The 27,249-nt window shown below is 41.5% G+C and overlaps 1 protein-coding gene across 3 annotated transcripts; it reads right to left on the bottom strand.

Moving 5' to 3' along the window:
* Positions 1-322: 322 nt before the first annotated feature.
* On the bottom strand, positions 323-26,642 carry DCUN1D5 (defective in cullin neddylation 1 domain containing 5). Of its 3 annotated transcripts, XM_025928004.2 has the most exons (8): positions 26,236-26,641; positions 24,268-24,359; positions 18,973-19,043; positions 18,477-18,568; positions 4,660-4,768; positions 4,470-4,574; positions 2,782-2,884; positions 323-892 (listed from the first exon to the last, which is right to left on the bottom strand). In XM_025928004.2, the coding sequence occupies exons 1-8, from the start codon at positions 26,319-26,321 to the stop codon at positions 837-839; spliced, it is 714 nt and encodes a 237-aa protein (XP_025783789.1). In that variant the 5' UTR covers positions 26,322-26,641; the 3' UTR covers positions 323-836. The 3 variants fall into 3 exon arrangements, with proteins under 3 accessions (XP_025783789.1, XP_025783790.1, XP_025783791.1); XM_025928005.2 differs by lacking the exon at positions 24,268-24,359 and having other exon boundaries at positions 26,236-26,640; XM_025928006.2 differs by lacking the exons at positions 18,477-18,568; positions 18,973-19,043; positions 24,268-24,359 and having other exon boundaries at positions 26,236-26,642.
* Between the last annotated feature and the right edge of the window lie 607 nt (positions 26,643-27,249).

Raw genomic sequence — 27,249 nt, 5'->3', positions numbered from 1 at the left:
GTGCACCACTCTCCATATCACACGATGATCATACAACTTCAATATTGGTCTTGATTCTCTCAAAAGGCTCATTTGGAGACCATTAATACATGAACCTTGCCCTTTCAAATAGAGATGGAACTTTTAAACTTTTAAAACTTAAGTCACATTAAGAATATACATACAATGCTGATTTACACTAATTGATAAAACTATTTAATGGTTAGGAAACAAAACAGCTGGACATAACATATCCAATTCTAAACTTTTCAGATAAAGTATGTGTATAAGACCATGGTACTTTCACACAAAACCAGAGCTGAAAGCTGGAGAACGCCCAATATCCAGAAATGTATTTATTTGCTGAATCAGAAAATCATCATCCCAGAGGTGAAGCCAACATTCTTCCTAACAGTGCACAGATGAATACATGAGCCGTACTATCAGCAGGCCACACTCCCAAATATTAAGGTTGTTCAGAATCTTTAAAATTCCAAATCCATGGCAAGAAAGATCCTCTAAAATTCAAGAATTAAAATTTACAAAAATAAATACCACTCTGACACTCAAGGGACATCTTCACTTTAAGGCCTTTGTCACAAATCTGAATCTTTATTGTTCTGAAATAAATGTTATAAACATAACCCAAAACAAAAACTTGGATACTCAGTCTCAGAAGAGGTGTGGCTCAATGCCCATCACATGTAACAAGAAAACTTCCTTTTAAAAAAAAGGAAAACAAAGTACTAGGAGAAGTCTTTCACATGAAGGAAAATGCAGCCTTTGGATTTCTCCTCTCATCAGCCTGTACACACGTGGGCATCAGAAGGTTTGCATTTTCTCTGCAAGAGCTCTTGCTATGATGTCTGACGGATTTTCTGCCACTCAACAAATTCATCGAGAAGAACAGGCCCTAGACAGAGAGAAGCATTTGTTAGAATTCAGTGACCTCAGACCTCCCACTACAAACACTCTCCCCGAGTTCTGGTGGTGATGTGGACGGACCCCCGCGTCTAAGGTGTGTTTCCTGTCCTGCTGGCTACTTAGCGCTTTTCTTTCTCGGCCTGCTCTTTCCTGATAGAAGAGACTTTCCACAAGGGGTATTTGCTGCAGCTTCCTTCGCAAGGTTGCAATGGCTTCAGAACTCTCCAATAACTAAGTCAAGATTGACTGCTCCCTTTGTCTAAATGCTCACAGCACTGTTATTTCTATTAAGGAATATGGAGAGTGTTCAACATGTTTCTACATTACGTCACCAAGAGCATGTAAGCTTGTTGAAGGAGTGGCCATATAAGAGAATTATTTTGTTCAGGTAACAGGACCGGGTATAAATCTAAACACAAAGCAAGTGCCTAATGAACACCTGACCTAAAAACTATACTGAAAAAACATGTGAGGGGCGCCTAGGGGGCTCAGTCAGTGAAGTGGCTGACTTCAGCTCAGGTCATGATCTCACAGTTCATGAGTTCGAGACCTGTGTTGGGCTCTGTGCTGACAGCTCAGAGCCTGGAGCCTACTTCGGATTCGGTGTCTCCCTCTCTCTCTGCCCTTCCCCTGCTCATGCTTGCTCGCTCGCTCTCTCAAAAATAAACCTTAAAAGAATTAAAAATAAAAAAAACAATAAATAAAAAGACATTCACATAAAGCGGGGGGTCCACACTCATTTCCTTACAGAAGCCATTCCTCACATGAGCTCACTGTTTTTGTTCGTTGAAAAACAGGGGAAAACTCGTGGCCAGAAAAGAGTACGCTGGCCCTATTTTTCTTAAAACACATACCCCTCGATGGTCTTTCTCTCATTTTTTATTGACGTACCTCCCTACTCTAAGAAAATCGGCCAACAGGGACAATCATAAACGGCAACCAAAAAGCACCCTAGCTGGTGGCGTAGCTACAAGCCAGCGAAGTGAGACGCAAGTTGGACACAAGCTATTACTTGGCTTCTGTCACTAATTCCTCACATACTTGAGTCAGATTTTCTGCTTTTTCAAACAAATCTGGAAGCTTTATTTTTATACAAAAATTGTTTTATATGTTGACTCAAAACACGCATGAATATACACATGTGTAGGCCTGCCTGCAAGCTTACTGCTGCTACCAAAGGGCTGTTTCCAAAAATATTACTGAATTTTAGAACATTCCGGGGGGAGAGGTTACAATGTAAACTACAGGCAGAATAAAGTTATCCCTTCTTCAGCATTTTGTATGATCTTCAGGGTCGCAGAAGTCCACGTTTCAATTTACTTTTATAGGAATGTATCCTACAGCGTACTTCAAGGATCTGTTTTCTGGTATTCTGCCCTTTCCACTGAAGAGTATGGACAGATATCTTAACTTGAACGATTGAAAAATGGTATTTCATCGAGTGCTTACTCAGGCATTTCTGCGGGAACTTATTGTGGCATAATCTGCTATGCCATCAGTGGGCACTGTGATTAGCCCTGAAGGTTTTTCTCTTGTACCTGAGGTTTTGCTTTCCTCTATTTGAATCCTGACTGTTCTTTTCTTCCATAGGAAAATGCCAGGGAAGGCAGGAAAGCAGAATTTTAGCTTTTACATGCAGAAATTATCATTTAACCTTAGCTATACTGCTCCATTACATTTCTGAGAAATTGGCAACATTCCACCTGTCAGCACAGACTTTCTAACGTAAGCCCTCCCCCACACCTTCAACATGATTCCATAAGAAAAGTTACCGTCAGCAACTTTAAATTCTTTATGGTAACGCTACACAAACGCGTGTTCCCACGTAACAGTTTCAAGAACTTCATCTTCCTAGGAAAACACGGTTATTATACTTACAAGCACCATCTTCATCGTAGTTACTAAGATCGGCATGGACGGTTCTGCTGAATTCTAACACATTGTACCACTGATCTTTGTTCATAACACGATACTTCGATTGCTGCAGAAGAGGATATAAATATTTGGAATACAGAACAAGCGTTATCTAAGGCTCTGACTTAAATAAATCTAGTTATGCCATCTTTTTGTGATTTGGTCTTTCTTAAAGCACTTAGTCCTCTTTAGTCACTTGGGCTTATAAGAGAATCCTCAGGGCCGTTCACATGTTAACATCATCCAAGCTACTTTTTCTTTATCTTTCCTTCATTTTTGAGAAGTAACAGGAGCAACAAAGGCACCGATCTGATAAAACGCCTGAGTGTCTTCCGTGTAGGCACTTCTATAACCGTCACTGAAATCAAGTCATACAGCGTATCCTACGTACACCAAGTTCCCTCACGCGGCTTCCCAGGAGACTGCTATGCGTGAGATTTAATGTTCCGCCACATCTTGAAGTTGGTGCTTTTGTAGGCAGTGGAAAGAGTACTGGCCTGGGTTCAAACCCCACTTCTGTCACTGAACTGAGTGGCCTTGGGAACATTACTTAACAACAGAGCCCATTTCTTCATTCGCTGAACAGGGATAAAACCTAATTTGAAACAGTGTCAAACACCCTCCCCATAACCAGCGTTGAAAATACTTCGTCCTCTCAGCTCCCTGTAGAGGTGACTATTTTTAGATTCAGTCCTCTTTATTTTTGCCCCGAACTACTAACAGGAGGAAGACGGATAACATTCATCAAAAACGTCTACTTTACCAGCCATTCCTAAGCCTACTCTATCAGGCTTAAAGATCTAAGTGTACCTGAAACCCACTCGCTCAAGTCCTGGTCATGACTGCCTCTCAGCAGAAGCTTTCAACAAAATTACTCTGGGGAATTCGCTATGATAATCAGCTTTATGAGAAATCATTTTCAAACCAAAAAGCAAAAGCATCTGTATTCAAGAAACGGTGGGATCTATACCAAAAAACCTGAAATTGAAAAGGCACAAAAACAGAAAGCCAAAGAAAGCAGTGGAAAAAAAGAACAGTATCTTAAAACCACTGTGGGTAGTAGGTGCTACGCTAAACCTGCTAAATGAACACTTTCTTCATAAATTCAGCAGACATTTTAAAGTTGTTATTAGTACATTTAAGTAGTCATTCTCATATTTGTGGGCATAAAATTTTAATTCTAACTATTTAGACTGAACCCAAGTGAAAAGGAAAGTGTTATCACTACACACAACGGGTTCCCTTATGTGGCTATCAGCCTAAGAGCTGGTGGTTTACAAAGAAACCTGAAACCCGATTTAGAAGCCTAACATTTGTACACGAGCATCAGTTTTCTGTCAAAAACCCAAGAAACTAATTTTGCGTGAAAAACGTCTTTGCTAAAATTTATTTGAGGGTTCATTTTTTTCATGGGGGGGGAGGGGGGCTGCAAGGCTGGAATGAAAGTATCTCATGTACAGAATATATTAATGAACATGAACTTGTGTCTACAAATGACATATGTACACAATTTATCAGAAACTTTTTACTTAAGTTTTTCTTAAAAACACACTATCTAAAAATCCATTTATGTTTCCTCATTTAAAGGTACGTTTTCAGAGTAAGTTTTACAATTAATATTTAATGCTTCCAGACGAGAACAGTGCACATACCTCCAGGTACTGGTAAAACACTGAAAACAGCGGCCATGTCCTTCCAAGCAGCAGGGCGAGCATAGACTTAGCGGTGTCGATATCAAGGCTTCTCTGATCTTTATCCTACAATGGAAGTAAAAAATTTCCCTAAGTGCGGTTCCGAGATGAAAAAAATGTTAAAATTACAAAACATGGAAATTCTACCTACCCTTGCAAAATCAAAGGCATATCTGTAGATATTCTTAAACGAAGAAATATCATTCAACTGTGAGCGCAAAAAGTCAAATTTGTTCTGTAACTTTTCTGTGCAGTCACACCTTAAATTAAAAAAGCCAAATACATTATACAATCCATAAAATTAAATAAAAGCATCATTAGGGGGTCAGAAGAAACGTATTGAGAAGAAAGTGAGTGCATCTATGAAATCAATCTAGGTTTAAAATTCTGCTTCACAAATTTAGAGTTACTAACAAACATATTGCCTCGTACTGACCAATGGGATAAAAAGGAAAAAAGGAAAATAGGAAAAAAAGAGAAAACCTGGCAACCAATGAAATTCAGTCCAATGACCTTTAAAAAAAAAAGCTCAATCGAAAGCTCCAGTACAATCATGAGTATGTCTCAAGAAGAGATTCACAAGATGTGCTTTTACTACATGTAAAGTTAAGAAGATGGCAGAACAGAGGAGATGAACCAGGCCTCGGTCACAGATTTCACTGGAAATTCTCAGGCACAGCTTGGTGACAGGGATTAGCCATGAGTGGTTTTGAAAGTTCAGGCTATAACACAGAGAAAATTAACACATCGTATTAGTGCTTCTGTCATAAACTCAGATTCCTACGTTTTCAGTGACTAAGCACCAAGGCAATCAGTGGCAGCACCTGACTTCAAATAAGGTACAGATGCCAAGGAAGGAAACCAGTTAAAGGCTCAAAGAGATGCTCTCCCACGGGCTGACACGAGTTCCACTGCTCAGCAAGAACCAGGTCACCACACCGTGAACTCCGGTCAAGCCGCACTCGCCACGCACACTGACCACAGCTATGTGTCAGCACAGATCACTGCCTCTACTCGACGTGGCGCTCCCTCCAACAGGCCGACGAAACCTAACTCACCGAAACCTAACTGCCAGGTTGCCATCTCTGAGCATACACCTGACTCCCTTTCATCACACGGGCCGTGCCATCTACCGTGACCCACAGTATTCCTCCCAGAATGGACTTAGTTCTCATCATGTACCAGAGATATCTAGCACCCAAATTTAACTAAGACCTTGACTATTCTAAACCCACAATGTGACAGGTGACTCCTAACTTTATTAAGGTGTAAATGTTTTGGGTAATTTTCTAATGTTGATTAAACCTTGCGTTCCTAGAATAAGCCAAACTGAGTAATGTTTGTTACCGGTTTCGTACACTCCTAGATTTTCTGGCTATTTTCGTAAGTGAGACTTGCTGGTAAATCTCATTCCTTCACACTCTCTTCACTAATTTTGATAACAAGCTCATGGCATAGGCCTTAGAAAAATGAAATTATAATTATTACTTTTTTTTCTCTTTTCTGAAAAAGTTTACTAAACACTGGAATTAGCATTTGGCCAAAATCAGCTGAAAAGCCATCTGGGTCTTTTCACTGAGGTGAGGTATTTTCTATTCTGTATTATTATTTATTTTTGCTTTCTGTTTTTCTTTTTTTAATTTTTTTCACTTTTTTTTTTTTTTTATGTTTATTTATTTTTGAGCGAGACAGAGACAGAATGCGAGTGGGTTAGGGGCAGAGAGGGAGGGAGACACAGAAGCAGAAGCATACTCCAGGCTCTGAGCTGTCAGCACAGAGCCCGACGCAGGGCTCACACTCATGAGCTGTGAGATCAGGACCTGAGCCAAAGTCGGACGCTCAACCGACTGAGCCACCCAGGCGCCCCGCTTTCTGTTTTTCTTAATCATCTTGGCAGAATTTCTTAATTATTTCAACTGCAGGTTTGCTTTCCCTTTTACTCTAAACATCTTTTTTTTTTAATTTTTTTTAATCTTTACTTATTTTTTGAGAGAGAGCACGCGCCAGTGAGCACGCAAGCTGGGGAGCGGCAGAGAGAGGTGGAGACACAGAATGTGAAGCAGGCTCCAGGCTCCGAGCTGTCAGCATGACAGACCCTGACATGGGGCTTGAACCCGCGAGCCGTGAGATCATGACCTGAGCTGATGCCGGACACTCAACCGAGACACCCAGGCGCCCCCATTTCTCTTCTAATGTAACATTCAAAGCTACAGATTTTCCTCTAAGTACAATTAAAGCTTCAGCCCAGTTCTGATAAATATTATTGCTTTGATTGTTCACTTGTAAATGATGCCTTGACAAGATGGTTTCAGAAGACTGGTAGAGATAAAAGTCTTAGTAGAACAGGTTTAACAGACACTAAGAAGAGAGCAATCAGAGAAAATAAAGGTGACCCTTGAACAACAAGGGTTTGCACTGTGTGGGTCGACTTATATGGGGATATATTTTTTTCGATACATACAGTATAGTGCTGTAAATATATTTTCTTGATAGTTTTCTTAAGAACATTTCTTTCCTCTAGCTTACCGTACTGTAAGAACAGAGTATATAATACATTTAACGTACAAAATACGCTATTTGACTGTTTATGCCATGGGAAAGGCTTCCAATCAACAGTAGACTAGTAAGTTTTGGGGAAGTCAAGAGTTACACGCAGATGTCTGACTGTGAAGGAAGTCCCATGCCTGCCAGCAGTGAGGAGGGCTTCCTGCCCTCTCCTGCTGAGGTGGTGTTGGTGGCAGCCAGCTAAAACAGAAGGTTTAAATAAGGTCCAGAGTCGGGGCGCATGGGTAGCTCAGTCGGTTGGGCGTCTCTCGGTTTGATCTCACAGTTCATGGGATCAAGCCCCACATCAGGCTCTGCACTGACAACACAGAGCCTGCCTGGGATTTTCTCCCTCTCTCTCTCTCTCTGCCTCTCTCCCCACTCTGAAAATAAACAAAGAAAAAATAAGATCCAGAGTTTCATAACATAATACTCAAAATTTCCAGGTTTCAATAAAAATTACCACGTTGTTCAAAGGTCAAGTGTACAGCCAAATGCTTTCAAAGAATCTGGTTCCAAAAGGGAGCAGAGGAAATCGACACTAAATAGTGTGGGAAGGGGACAGAAGGTTCGTTTGTTTTTTTTAGTAGACAAATACCTTCTGCTTCCAGGATGATGAAGTCAACGTACTTTTCATCCATGTCTCCTGCTCATCCCACTAAAAGCCAGAGACGACATACACAAAACAAACACAAGACTGAAAGAACTCTGAGATTCTCAGGAACAATACAGTGGGGCGCTTCCTGGGTTTTCTTTTGCCTTTTCTCCACCAGATCTGGAGATGAAGGAGTCAGCAAACCAGAAATGCCAACGGGGTAGACAGAAACCAAAAACTCGCTCTCCCTCCAGCAGAAGTTGAGCAGCCTAGCACGAAAGCAAGCTTAGAAAAGATACTCTTCTCCATTCAAACAGCACAGAAGAAGCCCGCTCAGGGCCCACAGCTGCCAGCAGACTGAAGGAGGACCGCATGGCCCACCCACCCCAGGATGGACGTAGACGCCCCCCTTCCACCTCCTGCACCGTCAGTGGGAACCACATACAACAAGGACCTCAGCTCTGCTCCCAGCAAGGGGTAAGGAGTAGCGCCCTGGGCCATCAAAGGGTGCCTGGGAGGAGGCGGGGCTACACCATCACGCTCACCCAGCAGTGTCACCCGTGTCACCCAGAAATTCTTTGTGGAGGCCTCCTGGGGGCGGGACCTCTCCCGTCTGCTTACAACGATGAAGAATCCCCTCCTCCTGATGAGGTGGTGACAGAAAGCTAGCGAAAATGAAGGTTTAAATAAGATCCAGAGTTTCATAACATAATACTCAGTATTTCCAAGTTCCGATAAAAAAGCACTTCTCATACCAACAACCAAGATGGCAAGCAGAATGTAAAAAGAGGGCCAATACGTGCAAATATTGAAATCACAAGATGTGTTTAAAATTATCTGATGCAGATTTTAAAGCAGCTATGATGAAAATGGTTCAATGAGCAATTATGGACCCAATAAAACAACCTTGAAAATGTAGCAAGTCTCAGCAAAGAAACAGTGAGTCTAGGAAAAGAAATCTAACAAAAAAGAACCAAGTGGAAAAGTCTGAATTGTAAAATACAGGGCAGACTTAAACCTTAATGTACTAATAATTATACTAAATGTTAAGTAGCCTGTACCAATTAGAACACAGAGATTAACAGAGCAGGTCAAAAAAACCCATGAAACCAAAGTGACCCAACCATATGCTATCTGGAAGAAATGGACTTCAAACACAACATAGGCAGACTGAAAGTAAAAGACAAAAACAAACATATTCTGGAAACAGTAACCAAAATAAAGGAGAAGCAGCTTCATCAATATGAGCTAATGTAGACTTCCAAGTGAAGAAAATGATCAGAACATAGAAGAATATTATGTAATGATAACAGGTCAATCCACCGAAAATATGTAACGATTAGTTTTGTTTGTTTCGGAGAGGGAGAGAGAGTGCGTGAGCACGTGCGACCAGGGAGAAGGGCAGAGGAAGAGAGAGACAGAGAGAATCTAGCTGACAGTGTGGAGCCTGACACGGGGCTCCATCCCACAACCGTGAAATCATGATGTGAGCTGAAACCAAGAGTCGGACAGGCGCCCCACAAGATGCAACAATTCTAAAAGTGTTTGCACCAAGCAACAGAACTGCAAAGTGAAGCAAAAACTTGAGAAGTAAAAGGAGAAATAAACAAATATGCAATTATTGTTAGAGATTTCAATACTCCTCTGTTGAAACACTTCCTCAGGAACCGACAGAACAACTAGACACTACATCAGGAAAGAATTCAACACCACCAACCAACAAGATCCACCTGGCACTAACAGAACATGCCACTCAATGACAACAAAACACGTATTCTTTTCGAGTGTCTGTACAACAGAACCCAAGAGACCACAGCCTGAGCCATTGAGAAAATGCTGACAAATATAACAGAACTGAAATCACGCAGGATATGTTCTCTGACTACAATGAAACCAAACTAGAAGTAACAGGAAGATAAAAGCAAAATCTCCAAACACTTAGAAACTAAACAAACTCCTAAGCAATCCATGGGTGAGAACAAGTCTCAATGGAAACCAAAAAAATAAAAATAAAAAAATACTGAACTCAATGAAAATAAAAACGCAACTCAAATTTTGTGAGACCCAAAGCAGTGCTGAGGGGGAAATTCACAGAACTAAATGCAAATATTATGAGAGAAAAAAATCTCAATCAATAATCTAACCTCCTATCTTCAGAAACTAGAAAAGAGCAAAATAAGCCTAAAGCAAGCAGGAGAAAGTAAGAGCAGAAATCAGTAAAATTGAAAACAGAAAAATGAGACAGGAAAATCAATGAAACAAAGCGCTGATTCTTTGGAAAAAGAAAGTGAGTAAAACTGACAAGTCCCTAGCAAGAATGACAAAGAGAAAAACTGAAGACAAAAATTATCAATATCAGGAATGAAACAAAAGGTACCATTACAGACCTGTAGACATGAAAAGGATATAAATATGGCCACTTAGACAAAATAGACCCATTCTTTGAAAAACAAAAACTACTGTAACACACACAGTATGAAACAAATAATTTGATACAACGATCTGAAATAAATAGTAATTTGAGTAGCCCTGTAACTATTAAAAAATCGAATTCAAAAATCCCAAAAATTCTGAAAAAGAAACCTGTAGGTTCAGATGGTTTCACAGGAGAATTCCACCAATCTCTGAAGACCAATTCTATGTTCTACCTTGCAAAATATAAATTCTAAGAAAAATTTCCTAATTCCTTTTATAAAGCCAGATTTACCTTGACACCAAAACCGATTAAAGGCAGTATCAAAAAAAATTTTTTTTCACAAGAAAAAAAATTTTACTATGATGATGGATGTTAATTAGACTTATTGTGGTAATCATTTCCCAAAATACATACATATTGAATCGTTACGTTGTACACCCAAAACGAACAATGTTATGTCTATTATATCCTCAGATAAATAAGAAAACAAAAACAAAAACAGACCAATATCCCTCATGAATCCTTAACAAATATTAACAAAAAGAATTCAGCACCATATAAAAATAATTATACACCAAGTGGGATATATTCCAGGTATGCAAACTGATTCAGTATTGAAAACCAATTAATGGAACCACAGTGTTAACACTCTAAAAGAAAAACTACATGATTAGATGATTTAATACAGAAAAAGCACTTAAAATATTTAACATCAACTCGTGTAAACTCACAGAAAAACACGAACAGAGGGCAACTCCCTCAACTTGATAAAGAGCATCTACAAACAACCCACAGCTAGGGAGCAAAGGAATGGGTGTCCACTTTCACCAGGCTTATTCAGCACAATGGTAGAAGTTCCAGCTGATGCAATACGTCAAGAAAAGGAAATAAAAGACATGCAAGAGCGGAAAAGAAATAAGATGGTCCCTATTTCCCTATTTTGTGTTATAATCATAGGACATGACTGTCTATGTAGACAACCCAAGGAAGACACACATCCACACACACTCAGAATAAGTGAGTTCAGCAAGGTCACAGGATACAAGACAACCACACAAAAATCAATTGTATTGCTACATATTAGTAACTAATACATTGATATTAGAATTAAAAATAAATGGCTCAAAATAAAAACAAAATATTCACATGTAATTCTAACACAACATGTACAGAATCTGTATGCTGAAAACTACACACAATGAAAGAAATCAAACACCAAAAAGAGAGACATAGCTATCTTGCATGTATTCAGACCCTCAAAACAGTGGTCAATCCTCCCCAAATTCACTACGTAGTTTAACCAAAATCTCAGTAAGATGTTTTGCAGATAAAAAGATCATCCTAAAATTTTTGGAAGAGCTAAAACAATTTTGAAAAGAGATCAATCAGTCTTTGTGGTTTCAAGATTCTGTATACAGCAGCACCGCATGGTACTGGCAGAGGCTTAAGGCACAGATCGACAGAACAGAGAGCCCAGAGACAGACCTACGCACAGGCGTGTCCAACCGATACCGGACAAGGCGCAAAAGCAATTCAAGGGAGGAAAAGACCTTTTTCAAAACATGAACTATGGAGCAAGTGGACAGCTGTAGGCAAGGAATAAACCAAAACCTGTCTCTCACCTTTAAGGAAATTAACTCAAAATGGATCACTGCTCTAAACGTAAAATATAAAAACACAAACCCTTCCAGAAAAAAAAACCGAAAGGTAAAATTCTCCGGATCTAGGGAAAGAATTCTTGGATTTGACATCAAAAGCACAATTCATAGAAGGAAAAACTCATCAAGTGAACTCCGTCAAAATTAAAAGTTTTGCTCTGCCCAAGTTATAAGAAGCAAAAACACAAGCTACAGAGTGGGAGAAAATACCTGCAGTCCACATACTTGATGACGGGCTTATATCTAAAAAATTCAGGAAACTCAACAGTTTAAAAAATTATCCACTACGTCCCTTATCTTCTTGCCTATTTTCCTCAGCTATTGTAGGTCACTGATTCTATACCCACCTCCTTCGTAACTCATCCATTGATTTTTAAATCTTTAATGTTTTTTCACTTTCAGAGATTTAATTATGCATGGGAAATCTGATCATCTGAGGCCGTTCTTTGTTCTTTAAACATAGTAGTTATTTTATGCTGAGATTCAGATAATTCAAAATACTAGTCTTAAAGAGTCTAATTCTGAAATTTAAGATGTTCCCCAATATGCTTAGTAATTTATGATTGTTAAAAACTGAACCTTTTTCTGCAGAAATTGAGGCTTCTGTTTAAAACGCATTCCTGTACAGAAGAATCACTTCCACCATATACGTGAAAACACTACTTACCTGGGACATTTGTAAAATACGTTTTTGGCTTGTGTCATACAAATAATGCATTCCAGCTTTGAATCTGCATGATGAAGAATTTCTGGTAAGAACTCTCTTGGAAATAAGCCCTTCACCGTATGCAGAACCAAGCCCAAGCAATCACATCTCCATCTACTAGCTATGTGTGACATCAGTGACTTAATATGAGTTTTTGATCTGATTCTCACCCTACTCAGGCATTGCCATTTTGTCTCCTATTCAGAATATGCACCACAAGTTAATGGCCAGACGCTAGGGGACTAGAAACAGGTAGTAACCTTAAGGTTAAGTGTCAGATCTACATGTCCCTATGGTATCACCATCTCTCCTCATTTCTGGCCTCTGATTATTTTCCTTAATTTACAGTGAAGTCCAGGCATGCTTTTTAAAATATATACATTTTTATGTTTTATCCTGCATTTAAGTGTTTTACATGACAAATGGCTTCTTTGCACATTTTATCTGCCATATGGCCGGAAAAGGAAATCAAAATTTGGATAGGTTAACCGTCCAATTTGTCTGGGGCCTAGTTCCTATGTATGAATGAGGGCACAATATATTTCATGCAGAAACAAGATTCTTACTATTTATTAAAAATGTATTATTTACTATTTCATTAAGCGGATTTATCAGCGCAAACATTCTCCGTTACGCGAAAAATAAAGGTTTAATGGCATTGAAAACGTAGTTAACTACTACCAGAAGGATATGCAAAAGGAACAAATTCTCAGATTACATGTGCCTGTGATGCTGTGTGGAAATCTGGGTGTCTTCAGGCCCTCCAGCGTCATGAGCTGGTAAGTTCAGAGGGCACTGCATTTTAAGCAGCCAGTTACATGTACGATCTTCCTCATGATGATCCATCCTAAGAGGCCTCATCTTCTAAATCTTTGTGGCTTCCTGAAGAAGCGTTTCGCACATTATTTTTTAATGATGTGATTCACATTTTCACACAGACTCTCCCTTAGAACCTTAATACACCTGAGATTCAGGAAGACATACGATAAAGGCACTTCCCAGCATTCAGGCCTTCCTCTCACGACCACCAGGGTTTAAAATCTTTCTTCAGGGCCTGGCGTGCACAAGCGCCCCACAATTATTTGTTAAACAGAAGTAGGAATACCAAAAATAAGCCACAAAGTACATCTTTATTTAATTACAAAAAGTTTCAAAATCCCTCCCTGGGAAAGGTTAGCAGGAAATTGGAGTTCAAACAAGATTATCAAGTCTGCGAGCAGTGACTTACAAGTTACCAAGGAGAAAAGAATCCAAATAAAATGACAGCCTTTTGCAAATAACACTCCCCAGGGACAAAGAGCACGAAGTCATTTAGGGTGGGCTCTCAGTAAGCTTAAGACGGACACGAGGTGAAGAACAAAGTTCCAAGTCACACGGAGAGACACCCCGAAACAGTGCACCTTCTCCGTTTCCACACACGTGGTTTCAGGAAGCTACTTAATCCTTCAGCCTCGGTTTCCTCATTTTTAAAATGACAACAATAGAGAACCATGAGATTGAGAACACACAAGTTCGATGTTTACAACAGTTCCCAGTGTGAGATGCTCCTTTTGAAGGAAATGGCTTAAAAATCACCTCAAAAAAAAATCACACTGTTGTCTCTGTCCCAACTATCCCACACCATTGCTCATCGTCTACCTAAATCTGGAGCAGAGAAAGAATCTAACCGAACAAAGAACAAGTAATGTTTTCTTGGAGAAGAGTAAAACAACAACAACAACTACCACCTTGCACATCACTGGTCTCAGAGAGACTGAACAGACCTCGCGAAACCAGTGAACACATCACAATTCTTACATTTAACCTGGCCCCAAATAGACTCAGCAATTAATAACGTCCACACCTCATAACTTGCGAGGTTTAGAAAGAGCATTTCCCCCGAAGTAAAAAGAAACGCATACTTAACTAGTGTATCACGGAAAGCAAGGGATAGGTTTATGAAGAACAACTAAATAAAACCCCACAGATTTTAAAGAACGCTGGCACAACAGGACACCATTCTCCAGGCCACCGAGGTGAGAACGAGCGGGTTTAAATTTCAACATTAGGACTTGGACATTAATTTCTTGAGTATTGTAAACATCTGATTAACAAGGAAGGCTTTTACATTTCTGCTTCATTAAAGCCCTCTAAAATAAGAAGAAATCACCATCCATGTATTAGCTCTAAGTGAGGTCCTCTTCCTTAATTAGTAAGGTGCTGTGGCACCCCGATCTGTAACAGGAAGAGTTTTATCCACAAAGTTCCGTATTCAGAACTCTCTGTGAATGAGGTCTATTGACCAGAACAAAACAGCACACCCTGGGGATATCTGGAAATGTGGATGGGGAATTAAAAATCGTCAAGATGAACGTCGGGGAGAGCAGAGGGGGAGAATGCTAACGGCAACTAGCAGTTGGCCCCAAATGCTAAGTGAGCGGCAGTCACACACCACACACCCCAGAGCACCCCGTCCCCGCGGGAAAATCGGACAGACGCTCCCCTACTCTCCCCCTAAATAAGGTCAGGCCAGACCACCGCCTTCAATCCTCAAGTCCAGGGCCGAGAACGGAGACCAGAAGGCGCACAGCTCGTCACCTACCGACGGGCAGCTGCGTACTTCCATTCCCGTCAGACGCTGTCCTGACGGTTTTCTCACGATCGCGACCAAGGACAGTGTTCCCCACCAGCATGGTTTTCCGCCCTCGCCCCAACCCCACTCCCAGCGGGCAGGTGTGAGGAGAGCTCTCCGCTGCAGCCAGCAAAAACGCGAAGTACCCGCGCCCTCTGGCACCCGCAGACACAAGGAAGAGGGAGGTCCGCGCGCCACACCCTGCGCCTTCCGGGGCGGGGGAGGGGCCTGCCGTGGTCACGAGAGGAGGCGATCCCGGAGCCTACAACAACTGCTCGAGCGACGGCTCCCTGCCAACCTCCGACACGGGGACCTGGAACACGGGGCGAAGCTCTCTCCGCCGGCCGGCCGGCCCAGGCCCTCCGTCGTGGAGCCGTTACCCCACCCCCCGGGACGCGGCCCCGTTCTGTCAATGTTCTTTCCTTCGCACGTGCTCTCCTTTCGCCGGCTCTGCTCACAGTCTCCTCTTCAGAAAGAACATGTTCCTAGATCCCGAACCATCGTCATCCTAATCATTCTTCAAGGTCCGGTTCAGGGACCCCATACGAAGACTCTCCCGTCTACTCGGCCGACACTCATCTCACCCCCAGCTGTGCTTCCACAGGACGTCGGACTTTCACTCTAGCGCCTGTCCCCTCCGACCCGGCTTCCGCCACAGTATTTCCATGCCGCCCCGGCCCTCTCAGCGTGTTACCCAAGGGCAGGGGCCACGTCTCCAGCTTCCCTGTGATCAGCACTTAAGAGGCACAGTAGCTTACACAAAGTGTTGACCATGAATGACTATCAAATCCAATCCAATCTGAGGAGAAATTTGGCCGTTACTACACAACGACACAGAGATGGCAATGGCGCCCTCCGAAACCTACAAAATGGCCGTGCCAGTCTACTTACGTACCAACTCATACCCACAGATTCTCTCACACAAAAAAGGCGATCCAGTTATGAAAAGTAGACATCAATAGCCTTAACATAAATGAACGTACAAGTATTGTGAATGCTGATCAACACTATATAATTACAGATTTTAACTACTCATGGCTATCACCGTCTACTACCTTTGACCACGGTGTATGTTTTAACTACCACACTGTCTCTACTCTTTAGCAGAGCTCTAAGGGTTAAAATTAACTTGAAACAATCGATAACTATATTAAGATGATATAAGGGACCACGAAATAACTATGCCCAGATTAAATCAAATCATAAAAATACTAAAAAAGCTAGAAAGGGAATCGAGTCTGTGAAGGTTTACGTTTTATGATTATAAGTCAACATAAAACCAAACATACTAAGGCAACTATAAAATAAAAAATTAAGACTTACATATGTTCTTTGGTCTCTCAGTTTAAATTTTAAACTACTGTATTCCTCAGCAAGTTTTGTATAAGTAAATTCAGGGAGTAATAAAGACTTAGCTAAGTGATAAAAGATACTTGGTATTTCACATAGCAATCTAGATGAGGGGGAAAAACACAACTCTTTTCCCTCCCAGTCAAGAGGGCTTGCCTGACTTGAGCAGCTCCAAGGCCCTACAACACAGACAGGGCTCTAGGCAGACAGGCAAGAGAGCATAAAGGAGTGAAACGGAAACCTCTAGGTCAACTTTAAGTGTTAAATCATTGCTTCCATTTTGTGCAGCTTGTGAACTTCCTAGAGAGAAGACGTGCTAATAAAACTGAAGTTCAAGGGTTAAGTCCATTTCTATTCTTGTACCCAAAGCCAGATGCTAGTTATTCAAGAATAATTATCAGAAATGCTTTGTATTTAAAAGTTTCTGTTATACAAAGTCTCTTTATGTTATATCAAATTATGCGGACACATGATGAAAAAATTTTTGGTTTTAAAATACACAAACTGATTATTCAAAACAAGCAATATACAAAAAATACAGCAGGAGTAGTACAAAAAGCAGTTATAGTGCCAACTAAAATGTCTTACAATGAATAAGCCATGTTTTAACTGACGAAAATTTCAATAAAACAGACTAAGCTACATGAAAACCAGTTTATATTCTTTGCATACTCCTCCGTATTTTATATTCATAAAATATTTTATATTTTATCTTTCTCTAAAAAGCTAATTGCAGGTTGGATATTTCCAAGAATTTCAGAATCAACATCATTTTAATTGGTAGGTTATGACACCTAGATGAATGACAGAGTTCACACTTGGTTGTAAACACCATGATTCAAAGTTAGTTAACAGTCTTGCATTTTATAAAAAACGCTAACATACATACAGAAACGTGACGCAAACAAAGCACAGTATGCTAGACTGGTGATGAGGGAATTTAAATTCCAGGTCCTAGCTCTGCCAGTAAGTAGCTACATAAACCTAGGTGAACATTTTCTTTACCTTGGAGTCTGATTCCTCATCTCTCCTATAAGTAATTGAAATGACAGGTTTGATTTTATATTCTATCTTAGAAATTATAATTTGGTTCATATAAGCAAAGGTTTTCCCTAAAATATACATAAGATAGCTATATGTTAAGGCTAGTTAAAAAGGAGAATTACAAAACATTAGATGCTGAAAATTCAAATATAAAAATTTAAGTTCCATATGAACACTTGAAAAAAATAACCAAGGTATTCTGAAATGTAAGGACAGGCAAACAAGTAATAAAAAATAGTTAAATGTGTTAATAAAAGCATAACCACAATAGGAAACCACATGGCTAATTAACCTCCAGTTTTTGGCTCAAAAATATCAATTAATGCTTCCTCTGTTTTAGAATGTTGATCATTAGTAACATCCTGCATGAACATTAGGAACATGACATAATTTAAAAATAACACATAATTACTAACTGATTCTGCAACTAAGCACACTTTACTCTGGAAAGTCAAGATCAAATTATTATCAAGAGGCAATTCTGTAACTTACAGAAGAATTCAAAGGCAGCCTCAGTAGGTAAGTAACCAGAACTTGGCTGAAGGCTGCAGGTGAGCCATATAAGATTTCTACTTTTGTTCTTTATAAGATTAATTTGGCAAAAAAGAAACAACAAAAGTGCCATGTAACTCTACCTTCGGATTTCTTTTCAAAATAAAGCATAAAACTGAAGAGGCCCCAGAACTTGGGGCAGCTCAAAGAACAAACTCCTTCCGTGGCAGAACTCTGTATTCAGAGAAGGAAACTGCTCATTGCTCAATCTGTGAGTAAGTAACTTTGATCGCAGACCTCTAATTCACCCACGAAGAGTCAATAATTTTAATAAGACTGTACTAAGGTTCTCAGAGGATAGGAAAGATGGGGTAACTGTTCATTTTGCCAAGACCACAATATAAATTTTATCAAACCCTAACTGATTGTCACAGATCAAACCAATGTGAGTATTTTAAGGTGAAACCTTACTTCTAAAAATTATGAAGCATATAATATCAATTAAGATCTTCAAATAGGCCATCAAATTTGTTTTTTAAAAAAATGTCTTACTGTAATGAAGTCATCCCCTTTAACCATTCTTCCTTGGTAAAAAATCCCATGCTTTCAGCCTCCAATTTCCACGCTAAAACTAACATAATAATCTGGAAAGAACAGAACATAAAGGATAGGGGAAAAGTCAGCACAGAGATAATCATGTCTATATTTTATCATGGAGAGCATTTTTATACAACTATTTCCATCCTTCAACTATTAAAGAGTATAACCTCTGGAATTATTAACTCTGAAGAAGTGGGCCAATTTCTTAAAAGTAAGAAGTTCTAACAGTTTCTGAAGGTGGAATCTCTCTCACTCTATCACAAATGACATTTGTATTAAGAGAACAGTGCCCAACTTAAATTGATTTAAAAGACCTTAAATGAAAATCTACAGTATAAAACATGAAGAAACGAAATCTTGATATAAGATTAAAGTGTCCCAATTTTTAGACATTTATAAATATGCTATATCCCACTTGTATTCCATTCTACTTAGAAATAAAACATACATTTTCAGGTTCAACACCAATGTCTTCACAAAATTTTTCCATTCCTTCTGGCCCTACAACTTCATCAGGACCTTCAAAGACAAAAATAATTTATATATTTTATTGTTATAATTTAATACCAACATAAAACATAAGCCATTGTACTAAAGGCATCTATGAATACACCATAACTTTTATAAATAACTAAATTTGAATTTTGATATATCTTTGATAAAGTGTTAAATATCGGCTATACGATTTAAAATGTAAAACTTCTGAAATATTCTTGAAACACCACATTACAAAACGAAATTAAGGAAAGAAAAAATATCAATCACTTGTCTGTATAGTAACTTGAACCTATCAATTCAAAAATCATTCATGAGAGCCTATCTGAACAAAATATTTGGTAATGCATAAATATAAAGAAGTATAAGAAATTCTACAACATGTAGGCCCAACTCATTACTCAAGACAGTAAGCAAAGAACACCTGTTTTCTTACTAAAACAGAAGGTCATTTATTACCCTTTTGAAACACAACCGAATAAAATTTAATACTTTAAAAAGATATACATATTATGAAGATAACGACTTAAAGAAACTACTATTTTCCTGATCATCTTGGTTCTAAAATAGCAAAGCATTAGTTCCACCACCTTAACATTGAAACTAAAGTTTAATTCCTCACTTAGCTTATGTCTACCATTTGTCCAAAACTTAATGATACTTAGCTTGTTTCTTATTTTTCTCCCTCTATAACACTAAATATAAATCAATACACCAATTCTCCCACTTTTTTATGTTATCAGATTCCCAAAAGATAGTGATTTACATCACTGCTGGGTCTCTTTTGTAAGTGAGAGATTGCAAACAACAAAATTTGTTGTAAGATTACAACAAATTTGTGACAGCATGGATGGACCTTGAGAGCATTATGCTGTAATTGAAGGAAGTTAAAGACAAATAACATATGATGTCACTTACTTGTGAAATCTACAAACAAGCAAAAACAAGGGACCCACACTCGTAGATACAGAGGTGAGAGGCAGGGTTTGGGGAGGGGGGGGCGGGCAAAATGGATGAAGGTGGTCAAAAGGAACAAACGTCTAGTTATAAAGCAGGTAAATCCTGGGGATGTGACGTACAGCCAGTCTGATGACTGCAATCACTACTACCATACTGTATATTGGAAAGCTCCTATGAGAGTAGGTCTTAAAGTGCTCATCATGAGAGAAAATGTATAACCCTGTGTGGGTAGAGATGTCAACTAGACTTACTGTGATCATTCTGCAGTATATACATATATCAAATTGTTACACTGTACATCTGAAACTGTCCTTTGTTATAAAAAGATCGAACCATTTAAAGCAATTACGAAATATGATAGAAATACGCTATTACTTCTGATTTTTGAAAACAGTCTTGAAATATTATTGTTAAAGTGACCCAAAAAACCCTTGTTTTCCTTTCTTAAGAACTTATAAAAATACTCCAGCTTTATAAATCACAAGCCAGATCACAGCTACTGGGGGGGCGGGGAGGGGCACTTTACACCCACCATCATTCGTTCACAAGTACAACATGAAATCCACGCTCCACAGTTTGTCCTAACAGAAGAATGCAGCCGTCCAGTCTGTGTGCCAATATAGTCCTGCAGCTTCAGACGAGATCCAGGCTGCTAAGAGGACGTTAAAACATGGTCTGAAACCAAAATGCTTAATTTTTTGGTTTAAATGAGTACTGCACTTATTTATGCAGTGAGGTGTTAAAAGGTGAAAGGGTGGTAATTATAGGACTTTCACTTCCCAATATATATTTGGAGAAGTTTTTTAATGAGAATGTGTTAATTATTGTAATTTTAGAAGCATACATATACAATAAAGCTGTTAAAAAATATAACTGAGTATGTTCCCCTCCATGTGGTTTGGTTGAAAGTAAGTCAGGTAAAAAATTCAGTGGAAGAAAACAAAGGTTTTTTTAAGCCAAAACAAGAATGTATTGTCAATTTTTCTTACGAAAAAGAAAACTGACTTGACCTCAGAGCAGCCATCATCAGAAATCAAAAGACAAAGCTGAAGAGCTGTTATCAAGAAATATCAGTCACTATCATGAAACAGTCTCCCTAGAAACTGGGGAATTGACCAGTGGTTAAAATCTGATGAGATTCAAATTAAATTATGTCATAAGGAGATATATACGACATACACAAGACCTTTCTGTAAATGTTCAGTGCCTTTCCCGAAGCAATGCAGATAATAACAAATTTGAATCTAAAGCAAGGTCAATACTAATATTCTTTTCCCAGACCACATAATGTTAGTTTTACTTTCTCAAATATACTCTTCCAACAAATCTACTCTGGGGCTGAATTTAACTCTCAGGCAAAAAAAATAGGTTTCCATTCAACTTAAGAAGCTTTGGAAATTATTTAGAATCTATCAGAATTCTTTAGAGGTGCCTGAGTGGCTCAGTCGGTTAAGTGTCCAACTTCGGCTCAGGTCATGATCTCATGGCTCATGAGTTCGAGCCCCACGTCGGGCTCTGTGCCGACAGCTCAGAGCCTAGAGCCTGCTTCTGATTCTGTGTCTCCCTCTCTCTCTGCCCCTCCCCAGCTCGCACTCTGTCTCTCTCTCTCTCTCAAAAAAAACCAAACATTATAAAAAAAAAAAAAAGAACTTATTAGATTTATAATTTTATTAGAACTAAGCAATTCTATCCTCTTTTGGGTTCTCTGTAAGATTTAAAAACTGCCCTTTTACTTTCCACGCTTTTGTTCAGTAACAGGCCCCACGTATTAACGAATCCTTGCGAATGTAAGTATCACTCAAGAGGAGAGGTCTTGTGAAAGAGCAAAACTATCAGACTTACCACACGTCACCTATGATATTATATTAACCAGATTAGTGGTAAAATAGTTTTTAAACTAAAACAAAAAATCAATTTTTTTTTTATGACCATAAAATGTTCCTAGAGATGTGCAGAGTACAAAACCATGCCAGTCATAGCAGACGCTCAGGAATAAAAATTGTGCTCAATGAAACACACCTTCCCTATGAGCTATACAGGAGCTATGCTGTTAATTCTGGAACAGTACTGTTAAAACACAGCCAGTCCACCTAATGCTGTAATGCTATCACTCCTTTAACAACGGTTTACACGTATGAGTTCTGACTCATTCCGGGTACTGTGCTAAGTGCTTTACGTGCATTATTCCCAGTCTCCATTTTAATAAGGGACACCCCCATTTTAAGACAGAACACCTACTGTTGATTTGGCAAATAACTGGTTCCTCCTGGTCAGTTAGGTCTCCACCCAGAGTAATGTCTAGAGAGGCCTTCCCTATCACCTTATTTGAAAATCATCCAAACTTTCTAACTTTGTGTCCCTACACCACACCGTATTTTAACATTTATAACCCTCCACAATCTCTACTTATCTTGCTTACTTACCTATTTACTGTCTTCCCCACTAGAAGTCAAGTCCCCCAAGGGTAGGGATCTTGTCTAACTTGTTCCCTACTGTGTCCCCAGCACTGATCAGTGCCTGACACACAGTAAATGCTCAGGAAACATTTACTGAATGAATCGTTCCATACATAAGATAAATTGCCTTCAAGTGCATTTACTAATATTTCTTTGTAGAAGGAAAATGAGTTTCCATGTACATACTGAAAACAGAAATGACAAGACAGTAGTCATTAAAAGCATAAGCTCTGCAAGAGAATGACCTAAATCTGAATCCTCGCTCTTGTCACCGTATGATCCTGGGCCAATTACTTAATCTCAACCTCGGTTTTCTCATCTCTAAAAAGAGGTAACACTGCCTACCTGACAAAATGATTGTAAGGATACATTATATAATTATGATTTTTGAAATACACAGAGCAATTATTATGCTGGCTACTACAAAAATGCTAGCATAGCAAATAAATGTTTAGCTAATTAGAATCTCATGCTACCCACCGAAGGCCCAAGGAGAGGTAATACAGATGAGCAGAAATGAAAAAAAATGCACTAATTTTATGGTATCTTAAGGTGTCTTTTTACAAGTGAAATAAGATGAGGGGCTTTTTGATTCTATATCATAAATTCCAGTAAAACCGGCACTTGGAATAATGGGTCACCATTTTAAATGGAGGTCAGTAAGAAATGAATTCCTTTCATTTAATTTGGGTTAGACATTGTCTTGGGATGCCAGTAATAGCAGTTTTTCTGGTCTAGAAAGAATCTGTTCTGTTACTAAACAATTTTTAAATTATACTTTGGGGATCCAGCTGATTCAAGTTACATCAATGGTCTTACCTTCCATACTGTTAGCCTAGGGTTACACTTCAAGTTCAGAGTATACTTTAGACCTTAACGGATTAGCACGAAACGTAAGAGTGACTCCATCTACACTATTCTATGTTAGACACTGAGAATCAGAGTTAAAAAAGGAGGAGGGGGAAGCTATAAAATCATGAATTCTAGAAGACCAAAACCTAGATTCTAAGGGAAAAAAATATCTTTATACATACTTATAAAAAAGTTAGTAATAAATGGGAAGTGTTCTTGTTCACACATTTGCTGAACACCAAAGTCTCCTCCCTGGCTTTGGCTTTCACCCTTAAGCTCCAGCCCTACCATGGGCCCAGAGCTTTCACTACCTGCAGGGTTCAGTTTAAGTCACAGCTCCTGCAGAAGCTCTTCCTGACACCATGAGGCTGGGTTCTATGGGTTCTATCGTCCTCTGAACTATCGCAGTGCATCTTCCCAACACAGCATTTATCACACTGTATCACACCAGTCTTTCCGTTCGTAGGGATTACTGCACTGCTGGCAGAAACGATGGGCTAAACAGCAATTATCAAAGGGCAAATGTGCTGTGCCATGACATATCTGCATTTCAAATCTTTTACTACGTGTCCAAAAAGTTTCAGAAAAATATCAGTTTGGGTTCAGAAAATTGTCAACAGAATATGCAAAAGAACAATAAGAACTACATAAAGTGTATAATGTTTTATTACATAGTTTGTTTTTCAGAATATCAACTCTCCTTTAGCTAATGGACTTAAACCAATAAATGCACCTGTTCACAAATGGAATTAATAGTGAATCTCACCCCTCCCACTAGCACATACTAAATTACATATTTAAAGAAAAAGCATCCTGACATAGTACCAAATTCTTAGCCTACACATAATTCTCAGTCTTGACCTTGATCCCAGGTCACAGCACTAACACAAAGCAGGCCTGCAATAAATAATTGTTAAATGAATAAACCAAAACACTTTTTAAAGCACGTGACTGATATCTTCTTATATTAATTTCATTACCTGCATACTCATAAAACCAAGCCAGGCACTTCTTGCTTGAAAAATGTTCCTCTCCACTTATTAGTCTAGCAGGGGGTTGGGATCTGCAATAGCTTAGAAAACACACAAATACCTAAGAATTTTATCAAGTCTCAACTTTCAGTGAAAAGCTAAGTGCAACATGAACTACTTCAATTCAGACTAAACAAAGTGTTTTGTTTTGTTTACAGCTGGTATTATAGGAAAAAATGGGAGTTGTATTTGCAATTGGAAATTGGAAACAGCGGTCTATATGTAAAATTTTCTTGCTAACAAAGCCGGAAATGCTACTTTGCTCACTATCAAAGTCCAATAACATCAACTAAAATCATTTCCCCAGATTTGAAGTGAGCATGTGGAAGTTCAACCTAATGTTCTCGATACAGGACTAAGCTGGGAAAGTATAAATCTTCAGAGCGGTGAAAATTATATTTCTGTAAAATAGACAAATATTCGAAAACAAAATCTTACAAAGTAGATTTTGATACTTAATGAATGAATATTTTTTAAGAATTACATATTAACAGTTGTTGATCATCTGCGAAACTTAAATGGATGATTGAAGATAAAAGACGAGTTAGGACCCAAGAGTATAATTCAATTCCACACATTAAAAACAAAATTGTACAAATAAAAAGATAATAATTGTACAAATAATTGAGCCAAAGCTATTTAACGCCAAAGTCCGTACGTTCCATAAAATCATTAAAACTTGGGAAGCTCAAAATCGGCCTTTAGGGTTTAATGAACTTCAGAGAACCTTTCCCGGAGGAGCTCAAACAGTGACACCTGCACGAGGACCTAGAAACGCCGCGCCTTCGGCGGCTGAGTCATCTAACAATGGAGGCCCGCATGGAAAACTGTGGGTTGATACAGCGAAGCGGCCCCTGGGCTGTAACACCACGGCTCGGCTCTGAGCGTGCTCGGTGTAAATAACTGTGCCACGTTACGCACGGAGGACGGCCACACGTGGGAGCAGTAAAAGCTAACGTGTCTGCTTCATACAGACGGGCTGGCGGCGCAGCCCCGGCCAGTTCTGGGGCGAGGTACCGGGAGGCCCGGGAGGGTCGGGAGGCCGTGTCACCGTGCACCGGCTCTTCTGCTAACCGCAGCGAGACGGGAAAACTTCCGTCAACGACAAAAAGGGAAGAGGAGCCTAGGTTACGTACCTCCCGCCGTAAGCAGACGCCTCTGCAAGGAGACAGCTCTGCCATCATGTCTACAAGGCTGACTACCGTCTCCTCTCAATGGCAGCAAGTGAAGTCGTTCCCTCGCGGGCCCGCCGGCGACACAGCCGGACACCCGAGGAGCAGATGCGGGACCACTCCCCTGTCACACCTAGCCTGCAGACCGAGCAGCACACCTCGCCGCTGGGCCGCCTCAAGGACACGCCGCAGCGGGATCAAAGAGCCGTGATTACAGCTCAGCTCTCCCTTCTCCTTCTTTCTCGGGGGGGAGGGAGGGGGCACCGGGTAAAATAAGGACCAGATTGTTAACGATCACGTCGACCGCGAACAGCGTCCTCAATGCCCGGAAACAGAACCGCGAGCGGGGCCTTCCCGACGCCGCGCACACGGACTTGGCGCAGGTGGAGCCACCAGACTTCCAGAAAGCCGGCTTCCTGCTGGGACCTTCCGGCACCGGCCGCTGCGAAGACTCGGCGTGCAGCTCCCCCTCCCAGCCCGGGCGGCGGGCAGCGCCAGGCCGCTCCCCTCCTCACCCCCTCCCCTTCAAAGAAATTCCAGAGGCGACCCTTCCGCCGGTCTGCACTCCCGTCCAGGTCTGGAAGGACGCGGGGCAGGGGCACGGCCCCGGGCGCCGGAGCGCCCACACGGAGCCCGAGCCCAAGGCGCAGCCCGCGGTGTCGGCGGGGGCTCACCCCCGGGCCCCGGACAGCCGCTCACGGGGGAACGCGGGAGGCTGAGGGCGGGGTGGGGGGGAACGTGATACCTGGAGATTTTACACTTCTTGAGGCCTCCGTCTTCCGCCACTGCCGCTGCCACCCCAGAGGATTTTCTCTTCTTCTTCACCGGCATCTTCCGCCCTCCCCGGCGGGGCGGCCAGGGGAGCCGGGGAAGGGGGTCGCTGTCCGCCGGGGACGCCTCAGTGCCGGCACCCGGGTCCCAGGGACAGCAGCAGGCGCAGGAGCGGGGCCGCCAGCCCGCCCCAGCGCGGCCCAGCGCGGCCGCAGCCCGCCCCCAGGTCCCCTCCTGGTCCTCCGCGCGGGGCTGGGGGCGCTCCTGGCCGGGGGGCACCGCGGCTCGCTCCCTCCGGGACGACAGAACCCGGACAGCGCGGCACCGCCACCACTCACACACTCGGAGGGCAGGAGGCTCGCTCTGACCCGGACGCGAACCGCCCAGAGCCGGAAGTGACGCGAGCGCGGCGCTGGCCGCCGGGAGGGGGCGTGGCCGCGGTGCTGCTGCGGCCGAGCGCGCGGGCCGGGCTTCCGTCGGCGGAGGAGGGCTCTCGGCGCGTCTCGGGAAGCGGGGTCACCCCGCGAGATGTCTGAGGACACCCCTGGAAGCCTGCGGCTCCAAGTGGCTGGTAGAGCACGCCGAGGTGCACTCGCGCGCGTCCTCGCGAGGGCCGCGCCCTGCCGCTGCCTTCGCGTCCGGGGCACGTTTCCCCTGGGCCGGCCGCGGTCTCCCACTCCCGCACTGCCGGGCCCTCGCCCTGTTTGGGGGCGGTGGGTGCTGGCCGCCCGGCGAGGAGGGCCTCCCCCCGCCCCGCCGCCTTCCTTCCCCGTTCTGGTGCTCCGGCCCCCAGCCCCCGGTGCTCCCCCCGCCCCTACCGCCTCGATGCTCCCCCCACCGCCCTGGTACTCCCCCCCCCCCCCCCCACACCGCTATGGTGCTCAGGCCCCACCGCCCCGATGCTTCCCCCCCCCCCCCCGCCGGCTCTTCCCTCCACTGCCCTGATGCTCCCCCCACCGCCCTGGTGTTCCTTCCATCTCCCAGATGC

Source organism: Puma concolor, chromosome D1 (assembly GCF_028749965.1).
Source record: "Puma concolor isolate L17-30 chromosome D1, mPumCon1.1.hap2, whole genome shotgun sequence".
NCBI lineage: Eukaryota > Metazoa > Chordata > Mammalia > Carnivora > Felidae > Puma > Puma concolor.
Note: the sequence above shows the minus strand (reverse complement) of the source record. Positions and strands in the feature narration are given on the sequence as shown.